This window comes from Fistularia commersonii, chromosome 24 (assembly GCF_037954325.1).
Source record: "Fistularia commersonii isolate RoL2024-O1a breed Wild chromosome 24, RoL_Fcom_v1.0, whole genome shotgun sequence".
NCBI classification, from domain to species: Eukaryota; Metazoa; Chordata; class Actinopteri; order Syngnathiformes; family Fistulariidae; genus Fistularia; species Fistularia commersonii.
The window spans coordinates 13,129,933-13,149,852 of NC_141307.1; the positions used below are offsets into that span (position 1 = coordinate 13,129,933).

The window sequence follows — 19,920 nt, forward strand, 5'->3', positions numbered from 1 at the left end:
TCGCTTTCAATTACGGTGTGCTAACACTCTATCAAAGCGGTTTTGCATCAATCGCTTCCATCTATTACTTTTGGTGAAGGAAGAAAATAAAATAATCACATAGGTGATGATGTCAGCGGCCGCCGGAGCGTTCAGGTGCGTTGACTCATCACGCCGTGAAGGCCAAACACGTCGATCTTATTTCCACACTTTTGTAACCGAGTTCCGAGGAAGCTTTTGCTTTGAGAATGAGTTACATTTTGCATATTTGCCGTCGTCAAACTCCAGAGCAGAGGGCAAGGCTGGTGATTAAACAATGACGACGCCTCCCTCCCGCCCCCGATCTGATGTTTACCCTCTATGGAGCCTGTTTTTGTTTCATATTATCCACCTTTTTCTATCTCTTTAATTTTCCTATTCATCTTCACCTTCCCATCTACCCTGGGAAGATGGGAAATGTCGGTTCTCTCGCGCAAAACGAGTTTTGCATGGAGGAAAAACAGGTGTGTCTGCAAATGATGCTCCACCTATCCTCCGACTCCCAGTCTCGCGCCGCAGTCAGTTGAGGAGGAACACCAGGTGAAACCGAGTCCCTCGGAGGAGGCTTGAGGCTCCGGCTGGAGGCTCGGTGGGATATTAACTTCCCATTTCCCCGGCAATCCTTTGTCTAAGGTAAGGCGATATCTTTGTCTATGTTTATACAAACTGTCAATAATAGAATGAACTCTTTTCAGTCACACACCTAGGAAATTCCAATTTGGAAAATCAAATGGAGAGAATGAGATTTGAAAACCCACATAGGAGGATAAAACCCGTACGGATCGCCTGGTGTTTTGCACCATAGGCCGCTGTTTGGTGCACTGGGGGGGTTCGAGGCAGGATAGGTGAGAAAACATGAAGAGCAACTAACATCCAAAAGGGATCTAAATCCCGGGATGGGCGTAAGAAAGTAACCCCACCTTACTAGCGGCAACTGTTGACTTACGCAATTGGTTTGCATGGAAACCTAGAGCTCGTTCAGCCTGTAGAGCGAGAATATAGCAAAGCCTGATGACAAAGTTGGGGAGCTCCTAACCACGACGACGGGGGCGGATTCAGCAAGTCGTGTTCGACACAAAGAATCACATGAATCCCGATATTCTCATCCGTCTAGTTCTCACGTGTCGATTGATTTCCTTTTCCGCTGCGTAAAAAGAAAGTATACGTCACAATGAACGGACATAACAAAATATTCCATGACCATTACCTCCGCTGAGAGTGCATGATATATGAAAGACAAGTGAAAGACAAACACGCAGCAAAAAGACAGACAACTCTTGTGGACATCATTCCAATCTTGAGTAAATAGAAAGTCAAATTGCTTTCAAGCTTACTCGTCACCCCGAGACAAGTGTTTTCTCTGCTATCCATGGAAAGTCTCTGGGTTGATTGCGTGTTTGCAAATGTGTTTGTATATGTCCTGCAAAGCAAAGGCTCTAAACGGAAAATAAAATGTCAAAAAAATAAATAAATAAATCCTAAATAACCTCGAGAACACGGACTTTTGTTGGAATACCAGTGTTTTTGTCAAAACATGCAGTTTGACGCTCTTTCCGCTCTTGGTTGCATTTCCTTTTGGAACACAAATTTAAAGGCTGAAAGCAAACCTTCAGCTCAGAGCCTCTTTCCTCATGTTGAAACAACACTGAGGATATAAGAGTCCCAAAAGCACCGGTTAAGACACAAAGATAAATGCTTATGCTGGTAATATCCACTTAGAAGTCAGGGTAAAGCGCGGGTAGCATCAGTGATGATTGAATGTATCTGCTTCTCCGTAGCCTGTGCGCATCTGAAGGCATTCATTGAATCCAGTGTCATCGCAGAGCGTGATTTAATGGTCTGGAATGCTGTGAGAGAGGGAGACAACGGCAGACAATTTGACGTCACAGCACAGTGACGCTAAACGCCGAAGAAAAAGTGTTGCCGAATTCAAAATCTCGGGATTAGGGAAGAAAGAACCGAAATGGAACAGTGGACAAAGCAGCCGTTATCCAAGTTGTTCGCTCTGAGGCGGCGAGCATTCATCACAATGAGATATAAATAAAAAAAGAGAAGTGTTTCTCTTTCTTTTTGTGCCGCAGCTGAAAAGAGATCCCTCAGAAATCCGTACCCTTATGTAACATAGCAGAGCCTGCTTTGCATACGCCGTTGAAACGCATTTCAGACGCCTAAAAGTGATCAGAAATAATTGTCACAAAAGAAGAAGATAGCGGGGCAGATTCAGACAGTGTCTGAATAATATTTGGCCCGCTAAGTCTAAGAAAAGAACAACTACAACTAATCCCACTGACGATTTGTGTGTAAAACTCAAATATGGCTGCGCAAGTTTCACCCCTGAGTCCCTTTTTCTCAGTGCAGGTCATGCAGTTTGCTCGGAACATGCGGGACATGTAGAGATTGCCATGCTCTTCCCTGGCAGGCGCTCGAAATCTGGAGACTAAAATACGCATTTAGGAGAGGTGGTGGCGTTGGTCTGCTCATTCACACTTTAAAAAGCCCACCATTAGAGTTGAAAGTGTTATTTTATCTCTGGACTGACGCACTCGTGTGTGATGGGCCCTGTATTGAAACTGTCACCCAGTGAGAAAAAGGGGAAGTTGTGTCTCGCGGACGTGGAATGAGCGAAAGAAAACCTTGTCCTGCCTTTGTTTCCTCTCAAACGGTTAGTATTTGCTTAGTGTTTGAATTTGCCGAGGTTGGTTGCTAAGCAATTCCAGGTGTCAACAGGACAAACGGGTTTCATGTCACAGCCATTCACATGTACTCAGAATTCCCTACCTACAATCACATTTTCTCCAAAGAAGAATCACAAGCAAGAGTTAAAAGTTTAGATCTGGACACCCGGTCCCCAACTAGTACCGGCCCGCGGATCATTTGGAGGTGGTCTGCACTTGGTACAAATTATTTTTAGAAAACGTCTGTTTCCGCCTTGGCCTTACTGCCGCGTTATTTCACACATCCGCTACCACAAGCTAACCCTTGAAAAAAAAACTGGACAGCTTTTTCGGGACGAAACAAGCAAACGACGAGACCGCAGAAGCGCCGCAGACTGTCGGCAACACGAGACCGAGATGTAGACCGGATGTACAGAACACACTGCGGTGTTACTGTCTCCCATCATCCCCAGATGGGAGCGTCTAGCGGAGGGGAAAATAATTGTTATTATTGCAAAATGATTGTAAATGCCTAATATAAAGTGTAATCGTTGTATACGTATCAAATACAGTGAAGGAACAAAAGTTTTTATTATTTGAAACATTGTCGTGCAAAAAACTGGTTCCCGGTACAAGAAAGGTTGGGGGGCCGCTGACCCGGAGGAACATTTCTTCATGTATGACGTTGTGATACGATGCATCACAATAAGCCTCTGTGCCACCATGGGATGAAATGTTACTGACCACAATAACCGCTCTCTTCAGTAGTTTGTGGGCCTTTAACCCAAGTTTCGACCTAAACTTTAATAAAGTTGATGGTGCAGTCATTCTGTGTCAATCTAGATTGCAAGCTTTATATCCTAACTTCATTCCTCTCTCTTTTTTAGGGTCATTATTGAGATCCCCTCCTGGCCTCCTGAGCAGCTTTCCAAACTTCTTTCACCCCAACCTTCCCCGCCTCCACCTCTGAGGCAGCAGCCATGAACTGGTCTGCGCTTGAGGCCCTCCTCAGCGGTGTCAATAAATATTCCACCGTATTTGGCCGTGTTTGGCTGTCCATGGTCTTTGTCTTCCGGGTGATGGTGTTCGTGGTGGCGGCCCAGAGGGTTTGGGGAGACGACAGCAAGGACTTTGTGTGCAACACAGCTCAGCCCGGCTGCAGCAACGTGTGCTATGACAGCATGTTTCCCATTTCCCACATCCGGCTATGGGCCTTGCAGCTCATCTTCGTCACCTGTCCATCCCTGATGGTCGTAGGACACGTCAAGTACCGCGAGAAGAAGGACTTGAAGTACACGGCATCGCACAAGGGAGCCCATCTGTATGCCAACCCTGGGAAAAAACGCGGAGGACTGTGGTGGACATACCTGGTGAGGACGATTCTTTGCTGAAAGAGTTGTTGCAGATCATTTCTATCCAATCCCAAAACACGCGGTACATCAACGGTAGACTGAGCGGTCGGTGTGTGTGAATGGGAGCGCGAATGGTTATAGATGTCGATATGTACGACCGGGAATTAACAAACGGATGGAATATTACAATGTATCCACATTGCGCACACACACTTTGCACTACTTTAGCTGGCTCAGCGGAGCCCCCATATGGCTTCAAGCTGATACGCATGTTTAAGGGCGATCCGCGCTGGACGATGCACGACAACAACTGCTCTCCTTCCTTTACCCGGCCATGTAAATCACCGGGTGGCTGAAAGTCCACTTTCTTATATTCCAGGAAAGTTACCTGTGATTTACTCTCAAAATAAGTACTTCCTAGCTGCCATAGTCACAACTGTGCCAAATGACATGCAAGAGACACCGCAGTCGGTTGATTCATTCCTATGTTTGCCAGTGCACTAGGACACTTTCTGTTTTTGCAGCGGGTGAAACTGATGTGGGCCACTTGGCCTGGTTTTTAGTCCGTCACACAGACAAAACAATTTATCATCACACCTTAGAATTGATGACGAAATACTGAAAATCTATGAAGTTTCATACATATATATATATATATATATATATATATATATATATGTATATATATAGAGAGAGAGAGAGAGAGAGAGAGAGAGAGAGAGAGAGAGAGAGACAAGAAAATAAAAATAATATGAGAAAATCTATGAAGAACTTACAATGGAATTAAGTTGAAAATTTGGCTAAAATAACCAAGTAAAGAAATAGATCAATAAAACAGAATGGACAAAAAAATATAGCTCTATTGCAACTTGAACTCTAACTTGGAACGCCAGAAGTTGAATGTGTTGCTTGGACGCCGTCCACCCAGGAGTAAATCAAATGACTTCAAACTGCTCCTCAGTAGACATGACTGTTGTTTCATAATTTTCACAGATGAGTCTAATATTCAAGGCGGGCTTCGACGCTGGATTCCTCTACGTCCTGCACCACATTTATGAAGGCTACTACATGCCTCGCCTCTACAAGTGCGCCCTGGATCCATGTCCCAATGTGGTGGACTGCTACATTTCACGTCCCACAGAGAAGTGGATCTTCACGCTCTTCATGGTGGTTTCCTCTGCCATCTGCATCTTCATGTGCCTCTGCGAGATGATTTATCTTATCTGCAAACGCATCCAGAAACTCATCAGAAGGAAGAATGAGGCGGAGAGAAATCTGTTCGCCAAGAGCCACGAGATGACGCATTTGGTGGCGCCCAGGTCAGAGTTCATGTCCAAATCTTCAATCAGGGTGGATCCCACCATCTCTCTCCACGACCTCAGTGACACAAAGGCTAAGGAAGACACACTTGGAACAAATCCCGCCAAAATCTAACACTGGTGACGTGGAAAGACTGAAAGAACTCACGGCGCCTCTGCAAGGTGTCGGAATGTGCGGAGAGCTGCTGTTCCAGACCAAAAGCATTGACATCTATTGAGAGGTTACATTAAATGCTCACTGGAGAGGCATCTTCTAAATATTAACATGAGTTCCTGCAGACACCAAAACTTTATGCATGCAAATTTTGTGTTAGCTTGAAATTACAAGTTGTGTTCCAGGCATTAATATACTGTAAGTGTATTTGAGCACTGTGAGTGTCTGAGCACTGAGTCAGTGTGGTTGTGGTTGCTTTTTATTAGAAAGGATTGAACTGGAACCAACATTTGGCCCTTTGATAATACAAATCTTGAAAAAGTTGACGCACACAAAGCACTTTTTTTAAAGCACTAAATGATTGAATCCATTGATAGGCAATATGAAGTGATGCTCTGTCCATTTGGATTCCTCCAATTTCCACATAGGAATTGATTTATATCATTCCGATGATGAAATATGACAAAATATTTTAATCCCTTGAAAAAAAAAATTAAGATTGTGTTTAAGAAATAAACCATTCAGATCAAAACTAATGACTGTAATATGATATATATTAATCTTTACATAAAGACATTTAAAAACATTGTGGTGTATTATTTCTGTCATATTCAGTCCAGAAAGATGTGATATAGATATAGACACATTTTGCGAATGTATTTCAAGTAAATTAATACATGTAATACAATGAAAAGTGTAAGTTAGTTTAAGTAAACAGCTCTTTTTAAGTAAAAACTGCAAAAGAATATTTAATTTCCTTTCATAATGACGTATTAAAGTCTACATATCTGTCCTCTCAGCAGGAGAAGGATTAATTTTTAGTCTGACTCTTCTTCCAACAAGATTCAAAGTGTTTATTGTCATATTTACAGTGAGGAAACATGTTTCCCTGTACAATATAAGTCTTACTTTGCTGTCCGCAGTGCATTTAGATATGTGACGATAAGAAAGGATGATAGTGTTAACATTACTGTAAACATGAACAGTGTTGGCGGTTCAGATAAGACATTTGAGTGCAGCTTGGTGTGCAACTCACAAAGTGCAGGTGCAAGAATGAGTGCAGTTTAAATGGACTGTAGTTCCATGTGTGTGTGAGTGCAGCACTGGCTGTGCTGCATGTAAAGTGCAGAAAAAAGCAAGTATGAGTTTCAGCTATTTAAGAGTCTGCTTCTTCAAATAAACTTGGACAGGTGAGATGAGTTGTCCCAGGTAGACACACCCAGTTTCTACACACACACACACACACACACACACACACACACACACACACACACACACACACACACACACACACACACACACATACATATATGAGTCATAGAGAGTATTAAAGTAAAGTTTCTCTCTATATATATTTATATACTATTTACTTTACTATGAGTATCCTTAGATTGGGTTGGGTCGATACTTTATTCATCCCCCAGGGGAAAGTCACAGTTCTTGCTCCATCCCAGAAGTAATTTTTCAGATAAAGAAAAAGCTTACATTGGATCGCTTGTTTGAACTTCAAATAAATAAATCAAACAATACAATCTATACTTTTACTCACGAAATAAATTATACATTTAAACATTATTGCTCCATGGTCGTTTTTCCTCTATCCCCTCCGTCCTCCCGTTATCCAATCAAAAGCCTGTGACGTGTTCCCTTTTGAGTGATGGAGAAATCCACCAATCAGCGCACAGATCTGAGTGGCTGAGTCACCGCCCTCGTGGAGGAGGAAGCGACGCCTGTTCAAAATGAGTTTCTACCACGGCCAGGTACTGGATACTGTAAAATATCTGTATTTTATGCATGTCGAGTAAACAAAATATCAGTTTAGTCGATTCACAGTGTTAGCCTTTGCTTATTTTCTTGTGCTAACTTAAAATGCTTTTCCTGTCGTCGTCAAAAGTGATCGTCGTATAAGTTACTAAAGGCGCTACTCTGTTCGTGTGTTGCTAACTTCACTGTTAACTTGTTGGACGTGTCCGATAAAATGTTGTTTAAAACATCGGTCGAGCTCGATAATTCTCTTTGTTTCACACCAAAAATTGAAGAGCAGTGGATTCAGGGGGAGGTTAATCCCCCCGGAGCCAGCTGTTGTTAGCATCAACGTGAACAACATCCCGCTGTTGAGAACAGTGTAACTTGTGTTAAAGTAAAGGCGCCGGCCTGAATCCGCTTCTCTCGCTGATTGTCAGCGAATATTGTGATTTAAACACACAGTTTGGTTATTGTCGTTATTTGTTTGGCCTTTTGCTTCATCGAAGACACTACCTGATGTTTTACATGGTGACTATACATAAATGAAATAAATCATTCTTGAATATCGGGATGACTTGTTTGCTGTTTTGAGTTAAATGCAGTAAGGCGGTGCTAAATCTAAAAAACAAACAAACACCGAGTTGAATCTTCATCTAACTGATAAAACCCCATGTTTTTAATCACCTTGTCGGAATGATTTATTGATTTTTTTCCCACTTACCTGGATCAGAAACCCCCAGTCAAATGATAATTTTCCTATTTAGAAATTGCTTGTCTTATTTGACTCCGGGGTTGCCTGACTGTGCGTTTGCATATCTCAGCTCAGGAGAGAAAGAAATGAGAAATCTCACTCCTTCATCAGATTTATCATTATGACCACCTGCTATTAGGGATGTGGGTTATTCTGTCTTGGCCCCTAAGGCTAGGCAACCAAGAAATGTTATTTTGCGCGTTGTACATTCTCACTTTATTTTGCCGTCTCTTTCTCAAGGGCTATCCGGGAGGAACTCACCCACCTCCAGGAGCTTCATACATGGGAGGCGGCGGCCCCTATGGACACCCTCACTCAGCATCATACGGCGGTGCAACCGCTCCTCCAGCAAATCCCTATTCTCCTTATGGAAACCCAGGACATATGGGACAGTATGGACCAGGACCCGGCGGACCTCCCACTGGACCTTATGGGAGTTACCGGGGACAACCTCTTGGAGCACCTTATGGGCATCACGCACCTGCAGGTAACCACAAGTTGTATTTTCTTTTTCTCTGCAGGAGTTTATCAGTGAACCTAAAGAGTCGACATTGTTTTTTTCCTTTTTCCCCCTTGTTCATCACTTCTCTTTGGTTTTCTTTTTCACTTGTGCTCTGCTAGAATGATGGATGGGAAATGACTCGCGTTTCCCAGACAGTCATGTGTAGACCGGTTTCCGTTTGTGCCCCTCAGCAGGATTACACAGCTGGAGTGATGACTCTTGTAATACTGAGTGAGGGCTAAACGGAGTAAGAGACAGATGAATGAAGTGTGTGTGTGTGTGTATGTGTGTGTGTGTGTGTGTGTGTGTGTGTAGGGGGGGTGATTACTCTGCTTCCTGCAGTTGCAAAGCCCAAGTCACAGGCTATGTTGCCCACAGGGACAGAATTCATCAGGTTCTGGCCTTAAGTGTCACCCGTCCCTCTCCCATTTATTTTTCCTGACAATCAGCTTCCCCTCTGTTCCACCTCATCTCACACCCTATTTTCCAACAATTCTTTGTCTTCTTTCATAAAGTCATGCAATGACTCTTCCCTATACTATCTGCTTCACTCTGAATGTATTCCCTTTAACCTTTCACCCTTATTTCTCAGTTGCGAGCATGAGCCTGTACAGGTCAGGTCAGGAAAGTTTCTAGAATCTTTTCCGCTTTCATAACTGGAGCAATTAATTATTTCTCCGATAAAATGTTATTCCCTACTTGTCACTTGTGCTTTCACACTACCGTACGATAAGCCGCGACTTTTTTTACACTCTTTGAACACTACGGCTTAAACAACGATGCGACTAATTTATGGATTTTTTGGGGGGGGGGGCTAACAAGCTTCACGCGGCTAAAACAATTTTCCTTGTCACCGCGGACCGATGAAATGACCGGAAAATTCTGAGGCCGTTCAACTCTGACACCGAAGAACACCACTTTGATGTTTTTAGTGTGCAAGAGGAAGCCCAAGATAGCGATCGGCTAGCTGCCGCGGCTCATATGGAGGTGTGCTCAACATTCAATAACATATTGAAATGCACAGTAGTAGCAGCATAAATCAATTGACATGATTATTGAGAAAATAACTGGAGAGTGAAAGTATTTGACAGTATTTTGTGAAATATATAATACTCAAATGTCATTTATTGACGTGTTAACTTCCCCCCCAATGTGTCTTTGTTAACCAAGAGAAATGGAAAAACCTCCAGATTCATTTTACGTGTAAAACGTGACTGCTTATAGGACTTGTTTTGGATATATCAATAATGTATGAGCGCACATTCTTATTTTCCCCCTCATATACTGAACTCCCATTCAAACCGGCTTCAGCTAAAGATCTAAGACAAACACAGCTGCATCATTTTTTTATGATTAAGTCTTCTTGATGGAGTCAGCACAGTTTCAGCTGTCACAGAGTCACTGCAGCCGCCTTCATCTCTCAATGAATTAATGATAATCCAGCATTGGAAAACTTGGCAGTTGTTTCATTTCCAAGAAAGTTTTCTTCTGTCATCGTTATTTTTTTTTGTTGCCCCCCCCCCCCCCCTATCATTACCCCAAACTCTCCAGGCGTCACTTGAATTACAATAAGAAGAATATACCAGGACGTGAAATGCTAAAGAGAATAAATTAAGCTGCCTGAGGAGAAAATCAGTGGCTCAAACAAAATAAAACTAAGAAAACAAGTTTTCTCATCTTTCTCATTGTACTGAGTCTTGTTGGTCGCTCACTCCACAGGGAATATCCCACCTGGCGTGAACCCCGAGGCGTACCAGTGGTTCCAGACTGTTGACACGGACCACAGCGGCTTCATCAACCTGAAGGAGCTGAAGCAGGCTCTTGTCAACTCCAACTGGTCTGCATTCAATGATGAGACCTGCCTCATGATGATCAGTAAGTCCTGCATGCATACATTTATGTGAACATTAACAAGCAGAAGAATCCTTCTGCCCAACTTCAGGAATGCAAGCAGAGAAATCCTTTAGTGAAGCTTCAGGAATGCAAGCAAAGTTGTGAGTCATGAGCGTCTCAGACCTGTTAGGAGAGCGGGTGTTCCTACATTCCTGTGGCGTTTGCTCAAATGTATGACTATTGTGTGTCACTGTGACGTAATTCGAGCTGGACGCTGCCAAATAATGCTCACGGCAAGCCCTTTGGAAAACCACAAGAATTTCAGCTCATGGAACAGGCGCGGGATATGATTGGAAAAAGGGAACTCTTGTGATGTTTATTATTGTAACAAGGGAAAAAATAGCAAAACCAACAAACAGCTAAGCAATATATTGGCTATTTAAAGTGCAAAGTTTGAAATAGATTTGGATGTTTCTTAAAGAGAATCAGTCATTGTTTGGTTTTCAAGAATCGTATTAGTCCTGCATAGAGCCTGTCAGTCTTAGTCAAGCAACAATAATATAATATAAAAAACATATATATTCCATTATATTAAAAATAATTAAGCGCTGCAGCTCTAAAAATGACCAGACTCGTCCAGCACTTTTCAACAGAAGAAATATAAAATTCCCAACTCTCAGTTAGCACTTCGCTTGTCACTGAAAATGAGGAAAATGAGAATGTTCTGTTGAGAGGAACCGGCTTATCGTGCTGTGATTTATGTATCCTGTCAGACATGTTCGACAAGACAAGGTCAGGTCGAATGGACCTGTTTGGCTTCTCGGCCCTGTGGGACTTCATGCAGAGGTGGCGGGCGCTGTTTCAGCAGTACGACAGGGACCGCTCCGGGACCATCAGCGGGGCTGAGCTACACCAAGGTAGTGTGACCATCATCAAGAGGTCCTGGAAACCAAACGGGACTCTGTCTTTACCAAACACAGTGTGTCATATCTGGGGAAAAATGTATTTAAATGCAGCATCTACCCTTATTGTACGTATTTGACATTTTGAAATTGTTCATGCTTTTATCGTCAGACGGCATATCGATATAGAATGTAGGTGTTTTTCCATAACAAAGTGGACCAAAAGTGCCGGTTTACTTTTTGGTCTATTAATTTTTTTTGCATTGTCCCTCACCCATCCAGCACTCGCACAAATGGGCTACAACTTGAGTCCACAGTTCTCTGAGACCCTGGCGCGGCGTTTCGGCGTGCCGGGCGGGCGGCCCGGCATCCAGCTGGACCGCTTTATCCAGGTGTGCACTCAACTCCAGAGCATGACGCAGGCTTTCAGGGAAAGAGACACGACCATGACGGGCAACATCCGCCTCAACTATGAAGATTTCCTCTCCGGGGCCATTTCTAGGCTCATGTGAGCCTCATTCCACCGGCAGCCCCCCAGCACGCCCTGTCAACTATATCTGTCCAAGTTAAGGTCAGATGTTGGTCGGCCCTTTCACACAGCGTGTCACGAACTGCCGGATCACGCACAAAATATTAGCAATTACACATCATCCTGTGGCTTTTTTTTGTTTTGGTTTTTTGCTATAAAAAGATTGTCATAAAACCATGACCTTGAAAGAATTGCACTTATTATATTAAAGAGAGGCAGGAGTGTAATAAAACAGAATTTTATTTTTTCTTAAAAACAAAATTATCAGAGCGATGACTAGTTAGACCGTGGTTGTTGGAATGTCATTCTAAATTTGATGTTACAGCAAAAACCCTGCCAACCCTGAGGGTTGCCAGTATCCTGAATCAAATGGTTGGACCCCATGAGTTCAAGGCCCGTACTCATCCACATATGAACACCGGCTGATTTAACTTGTTAAGTATTTTATGTCTGAAATGATCAAGGTCTAGTTGTTTTATAAATTGGTTAAATATACGCAGGTACAATATCTATGAAACGGTTGGTTAGACTTGATGAATCAGACGGGCTTTCATAACAATGACTGATTAGAGTGGAGAGAGAAGGAACGGCTGTTTTGACTGCTTGAAAACTCAGAAGCTCGATCTAGAAGATCTCTGTCACTCAGTGCTGGCATAGCTGTGCAAATTGCAATGTAAGCGCATTAAACACAAAAGCCACGCAGTCTTGTTGTAGTATTAAGCCCCTGTATATCCATTTAGTATTGTATCAGCTAAAGTTCCGTGGTTCATATAAATCAGTCATAAACTGGGGATGGTGTTTGACCAAGGTAAGGCATACAAAGCAAGCAAAGATTATTTTAATTTTTTAAGTCTCCAAGTATCTCCTCAAGGAGTATCCAGGGATTGTGGGGCCAGTATGTTGAGGGAGTGCTAGAAATGCAGCGACGCCAAATGGACCGAGCACATCTGAAAAGCACGTTTCCTGACTGTGTTTCTTTTGGACTGCCCTGAGAAGGCGTGGCTCCGTGCTCTGCTGTGTGCACGGGCATGTGAAGCATCTGGTTGTGTTACTTTTGCTTAGATTTCATGATATAGATATCATAGATATATAGATATGATATAGATATATAGATATCATGATTCCACTGTGACCAGACTCCAGCAGGATTAGTTTAGTATGAGTTGAGACATCTGGATGTCTTATTTGAGAAGCAATAATGGATAGCCGGAGTTTCAGTCGGTTTTGTAAAAAGAGGTGATATCGACGCAGAATCCTTCCAGGCCGTCGGACACGAGCCTTCTTCGAGGCTCTTGGCTGGACGTGATGCTTCGTTTGGATTCTCATTTCCCCAGACAGTGAGGTGAAACCGAGCCTTCTATTTCTGCTGCACCCTCCCCGTCTTCACTTTCATGTGCCAACATTGTTCTTTGTGCTATAAGTGAATAAATCTTTCAATGTACCACTTGGATGTTTCCATATTCTTAATAGAGGACTCACTGGTGGGGAAAATAAGCAAAATCCACATCATTTGCAACAGTTTCAAGGTATTTTCTTTCGCTATTGACTCATGGGAAATGAAAGAAAGGCTAAATGCCCTTGGAAACACAGTTGTGTCCTGGACTGTTCCTTCTATTTTGTATTGATTAGGAGCCACCTCAATGTGACCCAAAAGTATTAAATGACTTGATCATCACTTTAGCAGATAATGACTTAAATTTAGCAAGAACTTACAAGAAAAATCCTTCCCTACTCCTCTGACCCCAATATTCTCAGAAGCGTTTGGATTTTCTCTTTGTAAGACAGACTGACAAACCACAAGAGCAGAACGTCCCTCTGTCGTTCCCCTCAACATCTGGTGCTCTGTTCCCTCCCCATCTGTCAGCCTGCACCCCGTAGTGAGTGTCCAAAGTCCTCCTGCTTCCCCTTGTCTCGTGGCAAATAAGGAGCAATCGATCAAATTCATCTGTGCATCTTTTTTGTTCATATCTTACATTCATCTTCTTTCTCTCCCCCTCCATCTTAATCCTCACTCAATTTAGCTACCCCGGGTCCTTAAGTGTGATTTGTGCTCTGTTCCCCCACATTCTCACGACACATTACCTGAACGCACGCACGGCGCATTCAAAAGACCCAACTTTGAGCGTCTGCTGCGTTTTTGCATTGCATGGGGCGGCTCGCCGATCCCCCCGGCGGTGGTTTAGAGAGCTGCGGCGGGCCGAAGGCAGCCCGATGGCGCCGTGGTTCCTGCGTCTCACAGCGAGACGATCCCTGGTTTGGTTCATTCGAGGTTCGTTTGAAAAATTATCCATAGGTGCGAATGGTTGTATATCTCTATATGTTAGCCTGTGATGACTGAACCCCGCCTCGCAGTAGAAAATGAATGAATAATGCATTCTGTTCTGAGCAAATGGTTTGATGCAACATCTGAAATTGACCCGGATGGGGAAAAAATAAGGCTTTAATTCATCTGAAATGTTTCAATAAAGATTGATAAACGGTAATATGTGATAGTTGGGTCGCTGACCGGTAAAATTACATTTCAGTTTTTCCTCTAAAGCCTTTAATTCATGCTCAATGATGTTTATTTGATATAATTAGCTGAGGTCTGGCCGTGAGGCCTAAAAGGCTACATGTAAGAAGGTTTTACAGAAAGCAGTCCGACAGCTCTGTTCTGGTGTGTGTGAGTCTTGGGTGATTTCGCCGAACATTTCCTGTGTAATGAGGATATTTTCCGCCGCTGACCAAGCCTGACATCTGTAATTAAGTTGCGGGGGGAACCAGTAGCTCCATGCAGGCCTCCGTTTGTCGGGATACAAAGTCTCACTGTCAGCCTCGGTTTGGGATTTGGATTGATACGGCGGTTGCATTTTTTCGTGCAAATATTGGCTGGCATCACTTTAAATCACATTTGCTAATAAACACAATCTGATGAAATACTCCTGGCACACGCTAATGGCACTGGTAAAGTAAAACTGGCACCAGTGATGTTGTTCCCCGGCGGGGGCGGATGGCTGACAAGACTGATTAATTACCATTCCTAAACATTTTCAGGCATGGGTTATTATCACCTACATAGAATTCAATTAATCGCCAGTCACTGAGGTAGTGATGATGATTAAAATTTTGGCTGTGTTTTTGCAATAATTACATTTGTACGTGTCGGGTAGTCGTCGAGCGGTTTTCCCAATTTACACAGATGTCGTGACCGGTATTTCAAATTTTAAAAAAGACCACTGAATTCAGTTGCATCATCACTTTCTGACAGAGCAGCATTTTCAACCGGCCTGGCTGAGTCGAGTTTTTTTCGAAAGCAATATATCAGTCTCTCGCTTGAAGAATAATACCAGGACATTCACAAACCATAAGCTTCAGTTGCAATGAAGGATCCCTCCCTCTCCGCTGCATTTTACTGTTTACCCCAGGGTGAAATGTATTCAATTTCTTCTCACCCCTCAAAACGAAATAATCAAAGAAAAGCCTCTTAAAGTGTTTTTGCCAATACGCTTAACCAAAGGGAGAACTCGTAGCACTGGAGAGATTTGTCATTCAAGTGCGTCCCCTCATGCTGTCGTTGCATGTCGCTATAACAGGGAGAATTTTTCGCATGCTGGATGCCAGATTTTAGAAGCAAGGAAGAAACAATATTAGTTGTCAGAAAAATAGCTGAGTCAATTGTATAGCTTGAGACATGAAGAAGGGGGGGATTCCATTTGTGAGGAGGTTTTAATGTATCATCATTGCATGGAGCATTTTCTACTATTTCTTGTGGCAAGTAATGTCACGTGGATACACAGAATTTTTAATTTATCTTGAATAAAATCCCCATTAATTTTAATGTTCAGTCAATTGGACGAACTCGTCAGTGTTTGTGTTCGCTCTCGCCGCTAGATGGCGCTAAAGCGCCGTGGTTCAAAACGGCCACACCTGATTTGAGCAGCGCGACGAGACTTTTTGACCAATGAACTCTCGCCCGGAAGTGACGCAACACCAACACGGAAGTGACGTCGGTGCACCACCGCAGCGAAGCTCTGACACCAAAGGTGAGTGGAATGACAGCGAAACTAATGTCACTGTTACAGACTTGCGAAAACTGGTAAGTTTGACATCGCGGTGGCAATTCATTGGTATTATCCGTATCCGTTAAAGACACACACATTACCAGTCTAACATCACCTCGTTATACTCAATTACTCAGTAACTTCACAATTCAGTAGGCGAAGCAACCGCTGGCCATAATCAATCAAGTTGTGACACTAACAGCCGGTGTATTAGCAGGATAGCTTCCAGACTCACGGATGGAGCCTGTGTTCTTTTTCTGTATCAAATCCGCCTTGTACGCGTTCAAATGTATTTTTTGTCACCTACCGGGTGTTCAGTAATTTGTTCTGTTTGCTACCAGCGATGCTAGGCACGCCATAGGAGGCTGAGCACGAAGGACACAATCAGAGAAATTCTTGTTGAACACCCTAAACTTGTTGTCCTTTGAAATGATTGCAAACCAAAACAAAAAACAAAACAAAAAAAAACATGCATTGTATTTTTGTGTCGTTTGCGCTCTTCCGTTAAGTCCTCAGCTTTGTGTCATTGTTATTAGAAGTCGTCTAGACATGCTTGGAGAGCTGTTGTTAGTGTTTGCGAACGATGTCAACAAATGTAATTATTGTCGACCCCCCATGATGCTAATTTTTCACTTCACCTTTGCACGGCGAAAAACAAACACGTTGTACAAGCTCTGATGTCATATTACCTTTAGATTCATGGCTAATACCACAAGGGGGAGACAGCCGGCAGGAAATGCTTTTCCCAGTTAAAGCCATCATATCGATGTTTCAGAAAGGTCAAGGAGCAGAGAACTTCTCATGAACTGCAGCATCTCCGTTTGTTCTGTCATGTTGTTGCTCCCCTTTGGGTCCACATTCCCTGTAATCTCTTGAATCTTGACTCTTGCAAGTGCTGTGAAAAATGTTTTGTAGTCAAAACTAGTAAGGAAGATGCCTATTGCAGATGAATCAACCTTTGATGCTTCCCTTTTAATACTCCTGTTAACCTATTTGTCTCTTGCAATAGTACTGTGACATATTGAGATTTGACAATTCCCATGAGTTTGCTCCAGTAAATGCATACTTTAAATAAAAGAATTATGTGTCTTTATGTTCAAGACACACTCCTCGTATTTGCACTGTGTAAAATTGAAATGCTGTCCCATAACTGAAACATGTATTTGAAGGCCATCAGCACCAAAAAGCATGTGTTTCAATATGATGATGGAGCTTTTCTTTCCACCGTATTGCCAGCCCTTCCCTCAGAGCCTCGGAGCCGGTGTAGTCATGTGGCCTGTGGTTTGGACAGCAGCGAGGACCTACGCTCCTTACATCACCTTCCCAGTGGCCTTTGTGGTCGGGGCGGTGGGCTACCACCTGGAGTGGTTCATCAGGGGGACCCCGAACCCCCAAAAGGAGGAGAAGAGCATTCTTGAACTAAGGGAGGAGAGGAAGCTGCGTGAACAGGCAGAGACGGACAGCACCCAGGTGCTCAGCCTCAAGGAGAAACTCGAGTTCACTCCGAAGGCGGCGTTGAACAGGAACCGACCAGAAAAGAGCTAACCCTCCTGGTGTGAGTGACTTCTATGTGTTGCCATTTTCCAGTTAGAGGAGTCGGGGTGAACCAGGGGGCAACACACTCACCCCTCTATTCTCCAACCCATCCATGCAGCCGTTCACCCCACCCAACCTCGCCGGTGCGAGGGAAAAGGACAAGTCCGAGGGTAAATGGGATTTACAGTTTGTTTGTTTTTTTCGATTGTGTCTGGAAGCCACGGCCTTGTGTTTGGATGAGCTTTCCTGTAGTTTATTCAATTTTTCCCCCTCCTACTCAAACAAGGGAATGGTCTCTGCAGGAGTGGTCATTTTTTAATTTCACAAATCTTCTGTTTAACTGTGATAAAACATGGTCAATTTGTTTCTCATTCAAACTGTGATAATTATTTCCATAGCTTCTCATTAGTGAGGAAATGCATGAGAACAGCGGCAAAGAAATTATTAACATTCAACTCAATAGTTCTATTTTAAATTGTTTTGAAGTTGAAAAAATGCTGATAAGAATCATGTGATTCCATGTAGCTGAACAGATAGTATTGATAAATATGGGCTTCATGACGTCGTGGTACTCTGTCATATTTCCATATTACCTCAGTTTCTTTGTCTTTATCTCAATGTGGGTGTATGACAGTATTTGAAGTGTCACTGGTTCTTCCTTGTCCTGACCGGTGCTGTCAAGAAACAACAGGTCTTCAGTGTGTGGCAAAGTAAGACGGCACATTTTGAGGTATCTCAGGAAGTTTGAGCTGCTCGGAGCTATTGCCTGGAAACCCCGGACTTTACTTTCATTCTTGAAAGTTATGAGATGATTGTGCTGAAAGCTCTAACTGTGTGTCATTGGAAAATGTGACAAATAAAAAGCTAAATGTGTACGAGCTCTACTTGTGGCCATTTGGATGGACCGTGCCGCGTGCTGGTCGGTTGCAGGGCTTCAGCAGTGTTTGTGGTGCTGCTCCGGAGAATTCCTGAGCGAGCGGTCGGCCGCCAAGGACAGAGAGTAACATCAAAGTCCGAGGAAGGAAACTATGTCCGCTTATTCAAGTTCATGCGGGAAATCATTTTTGAGACAACCTTGAGATTAAGCGGCGATAATGAAGGAAACCACAAGCTCATTTAATGTGAGAAGTTTCCCTGCTGCTCCAGACTGTGTTTCAAACAATTGGTGATTTAGACCAGAGGAAAAATTCCTCCTTCGATCCCAATGCATGAAATCTGCTGTGGCCAGAAACAGTCCAGTCAACCAGTCCAGTGTTTAGATTGTAGCTCTTCACAAGTTGATATCACACACTTTTTTGGTAGCTCTTTTTTTTTTTTATTGTAAAGGGCCTCCATCATTTCATCATCATACTTTAACATGCATAAAGTAACCGGAAAGATCTCATAAGACGCTTAACTTTACTATAAGACCTGATAAAACTTGTCTATCTTAATCTGTTACCAATCATGCATTCAACTTACCATCCACAGAGTAAAATGAACAGAAAAACATTTAATTCGGAGAGCTTATGGATGAAGTGTTAGCAAGATGTTTGTATTGATAACAAATTTGAAGAACCTCAGTCGATTTTGATGATGTTTCAAAATCGGCTGATACATTGTTGTGTGTTAATGCTGAAAAAGGTTCATGTCTTCAGAAACAGTCTCACCCAGCATCTATGTTTTAGGACACTAGTGGTTTTCCACGTGACTGAAAGCATGCAGTGGGGAATTGATGTCTCCTTTGCCCACAGGGGCGAGTGAGAGTGAGCGGTTGTTTGTCTAAATGTGGCACCGTTGATGGGCCGGCGAGCGGTCCAGGCCGTCGCCCGCTTCGCCCAACGACAGCTGGGATTTGCTCCAGCATCCCAGCGCGACCCTGACTGCAGGACAAGCACAATGAACTGCACTGTATGTACGCCCTTTTCCTTTCAAAGGAATTGCTGCCATTTGATTATTTTTAGTCAATTGTAATTTGATAGGAGGCCAAGCGTCAGGACCTGGGTTCAAGAAATCCATCCACCTCAGTAAAAAAGTTGAAAATTGTCTGAGGACCGCGGGCATCTTATGGACCATTGATTTGGTAATTATTACTTTTGGTTCTTCAGGAGGATCGAGTGATCTGTGTTTCACCAAACGCTTGAGATGATTTTGGTTAAAAGGAAAACAGCCAGAAAATAAAAGTGTACTGAGTTAGGACTACAAAAGTGGACTTTCAATTGTGAGATTTTTACATAATTATCTATGTCTATTGGGCAAAATGCAGGTTTCGGCCAAAAATGCTAAATTAAATGGGAGAATTTCTGTCTGTCCTCTGAAGATTTTCTTGTTCAAATATAGATTATGTTTTGACTGATTTTCAATTTATATGCTTTATATAATCCATATATATATATATATACTATATACCGTAATTTCCGGACGATAAGCCACGACTTTTTTCACCTAAACAACGATGCGGCTAATATATGGACTTTGGGTGGGGGACGCTAACGAGCTTCACGCCGCTAAAACATTTATCCTCGTCACATCGGACCGATGAAATGACCAGGAAATTCTGAGTCCGTTCAACTCCGACACCAAAGAAGACGACTTTGACGGTTTT

General features: G+C 43.0%; 3 protein-coding genes across 4 annotated transcripts; all 3 read left to right on the top strand.

Moving 5' to 3' along the window:
- The first annotated feature begins 446 nt into the window (after positions 1-446).
- On the top strand, positions 447-6,083 carry gjb9b (gap junction protein beta 9b). The gene is made up of 3 exons (XM_086171379.1): positions 447-651; positions 3,560-4,042; positions 5,018-6,083. The coding sequence occupies exons 2-3, from the start codon at positions 3,653-3,655 to the stop codon at positions 5,456-5,458; spliced, it is 831 nt and encodes a 276-aa protein (XP_086027505.1). The 5' UTR covers positions 447-651; positions 3,560-3,652; the 3' UTR covers positions 5,459-6,083.
- Positions 6,084-7,115: 1,032 nt separating this feature from the next.
- pef1 (penta-EF-hand domain containing 1) lies at positions 7,116-13,201 on the top strand. Its single transcript, XM_086171380.1, has 5 exons — positions 7,116-7,257; positions 8,235-8,481; positions 10,216-10,371; positions 11,103-11,246; positions 11,514-13,201. The coding sequence occupies exons 1-5, from the start codon at positions 7,237-7,239 to the stop codon at positions 11,741-11,743; spliced, it is 798 nt and encodes a 265-aa protein (XP_086027506.1). The 5' UTR covers positions 7,116-7,236; the 3' UTR covers positions 11,744-13,201.
- Positions 13,202-15,737: 2,536 nt separating this feature from the next.
- smim12 (small integral membrane protein 12) lies at positions 15,738-18,209 on the top strand. Of its 2 annotated transcripts, none has more exons than XM_086171593.1 (2): positions 15,738-15,782; positions 17,037-18,209. In XM_086171593.1, exon 2 carries the CDS (start codon positions 17,070-17,072, stop codon positions 17,343-17,345), a length of 276 nt encoding a protein of 91 aa, XP_086027719.1. In that variant the 5' UTR covers positions 15,738-15,782; positions 17,037-17,069; the 3' UTR covers positions 17,346-18,209. The 2 variants fall into 2 exon arrangements, with proteins under 2 accessions (XP_086027719.1, XP_086027718.1); XM_086171592.1 differs by having other exon boundaries at positions 15,770-15,835.
- Positions 18,210-19,920: the final 1,711 nt, after the last annotated feature.

Coding starts and splice junctions, on each gene's coding strand:
- gjb9b (XM_086171379.1), top strand. CDS start 3,653: ATGAACTGGTCTGCGCTTGAGGCCCTCCTCAGCGGTGTCAATAAATAT. Junction 4,043..5,017: donor GACTGTGGTGGACATACCTG/GTGAGGACGATT, acceptor TAATTTTCACAG/ATGAGTCTAATATTCAAGGC.
- pef1 (XM_086171380.1), top strand. CDS start 7,237: ATGAGTTTCTACCACGGCCAG. Junction 7,258..8,234: donor TGAGTTTCTACCACGGCCAG/GTACTGGATACT, acceptor CTCTTTCTCAAG/GGCTATCCGGGAGGAACTCA. Junction 10,372..11,102: donor GACCTGCCTCATGATGATCA/GTAAGTCCTGCA, acceptor GTATCCTGTCAG/ACATGTTCGACAAGACAAGG.
- smim12 (XM_086171593.1), top strand. CDS start 17,070: ATGTGGCCTGTGGTTTGGACAGCAGCGAGGACCTACGCTCCTTACATC.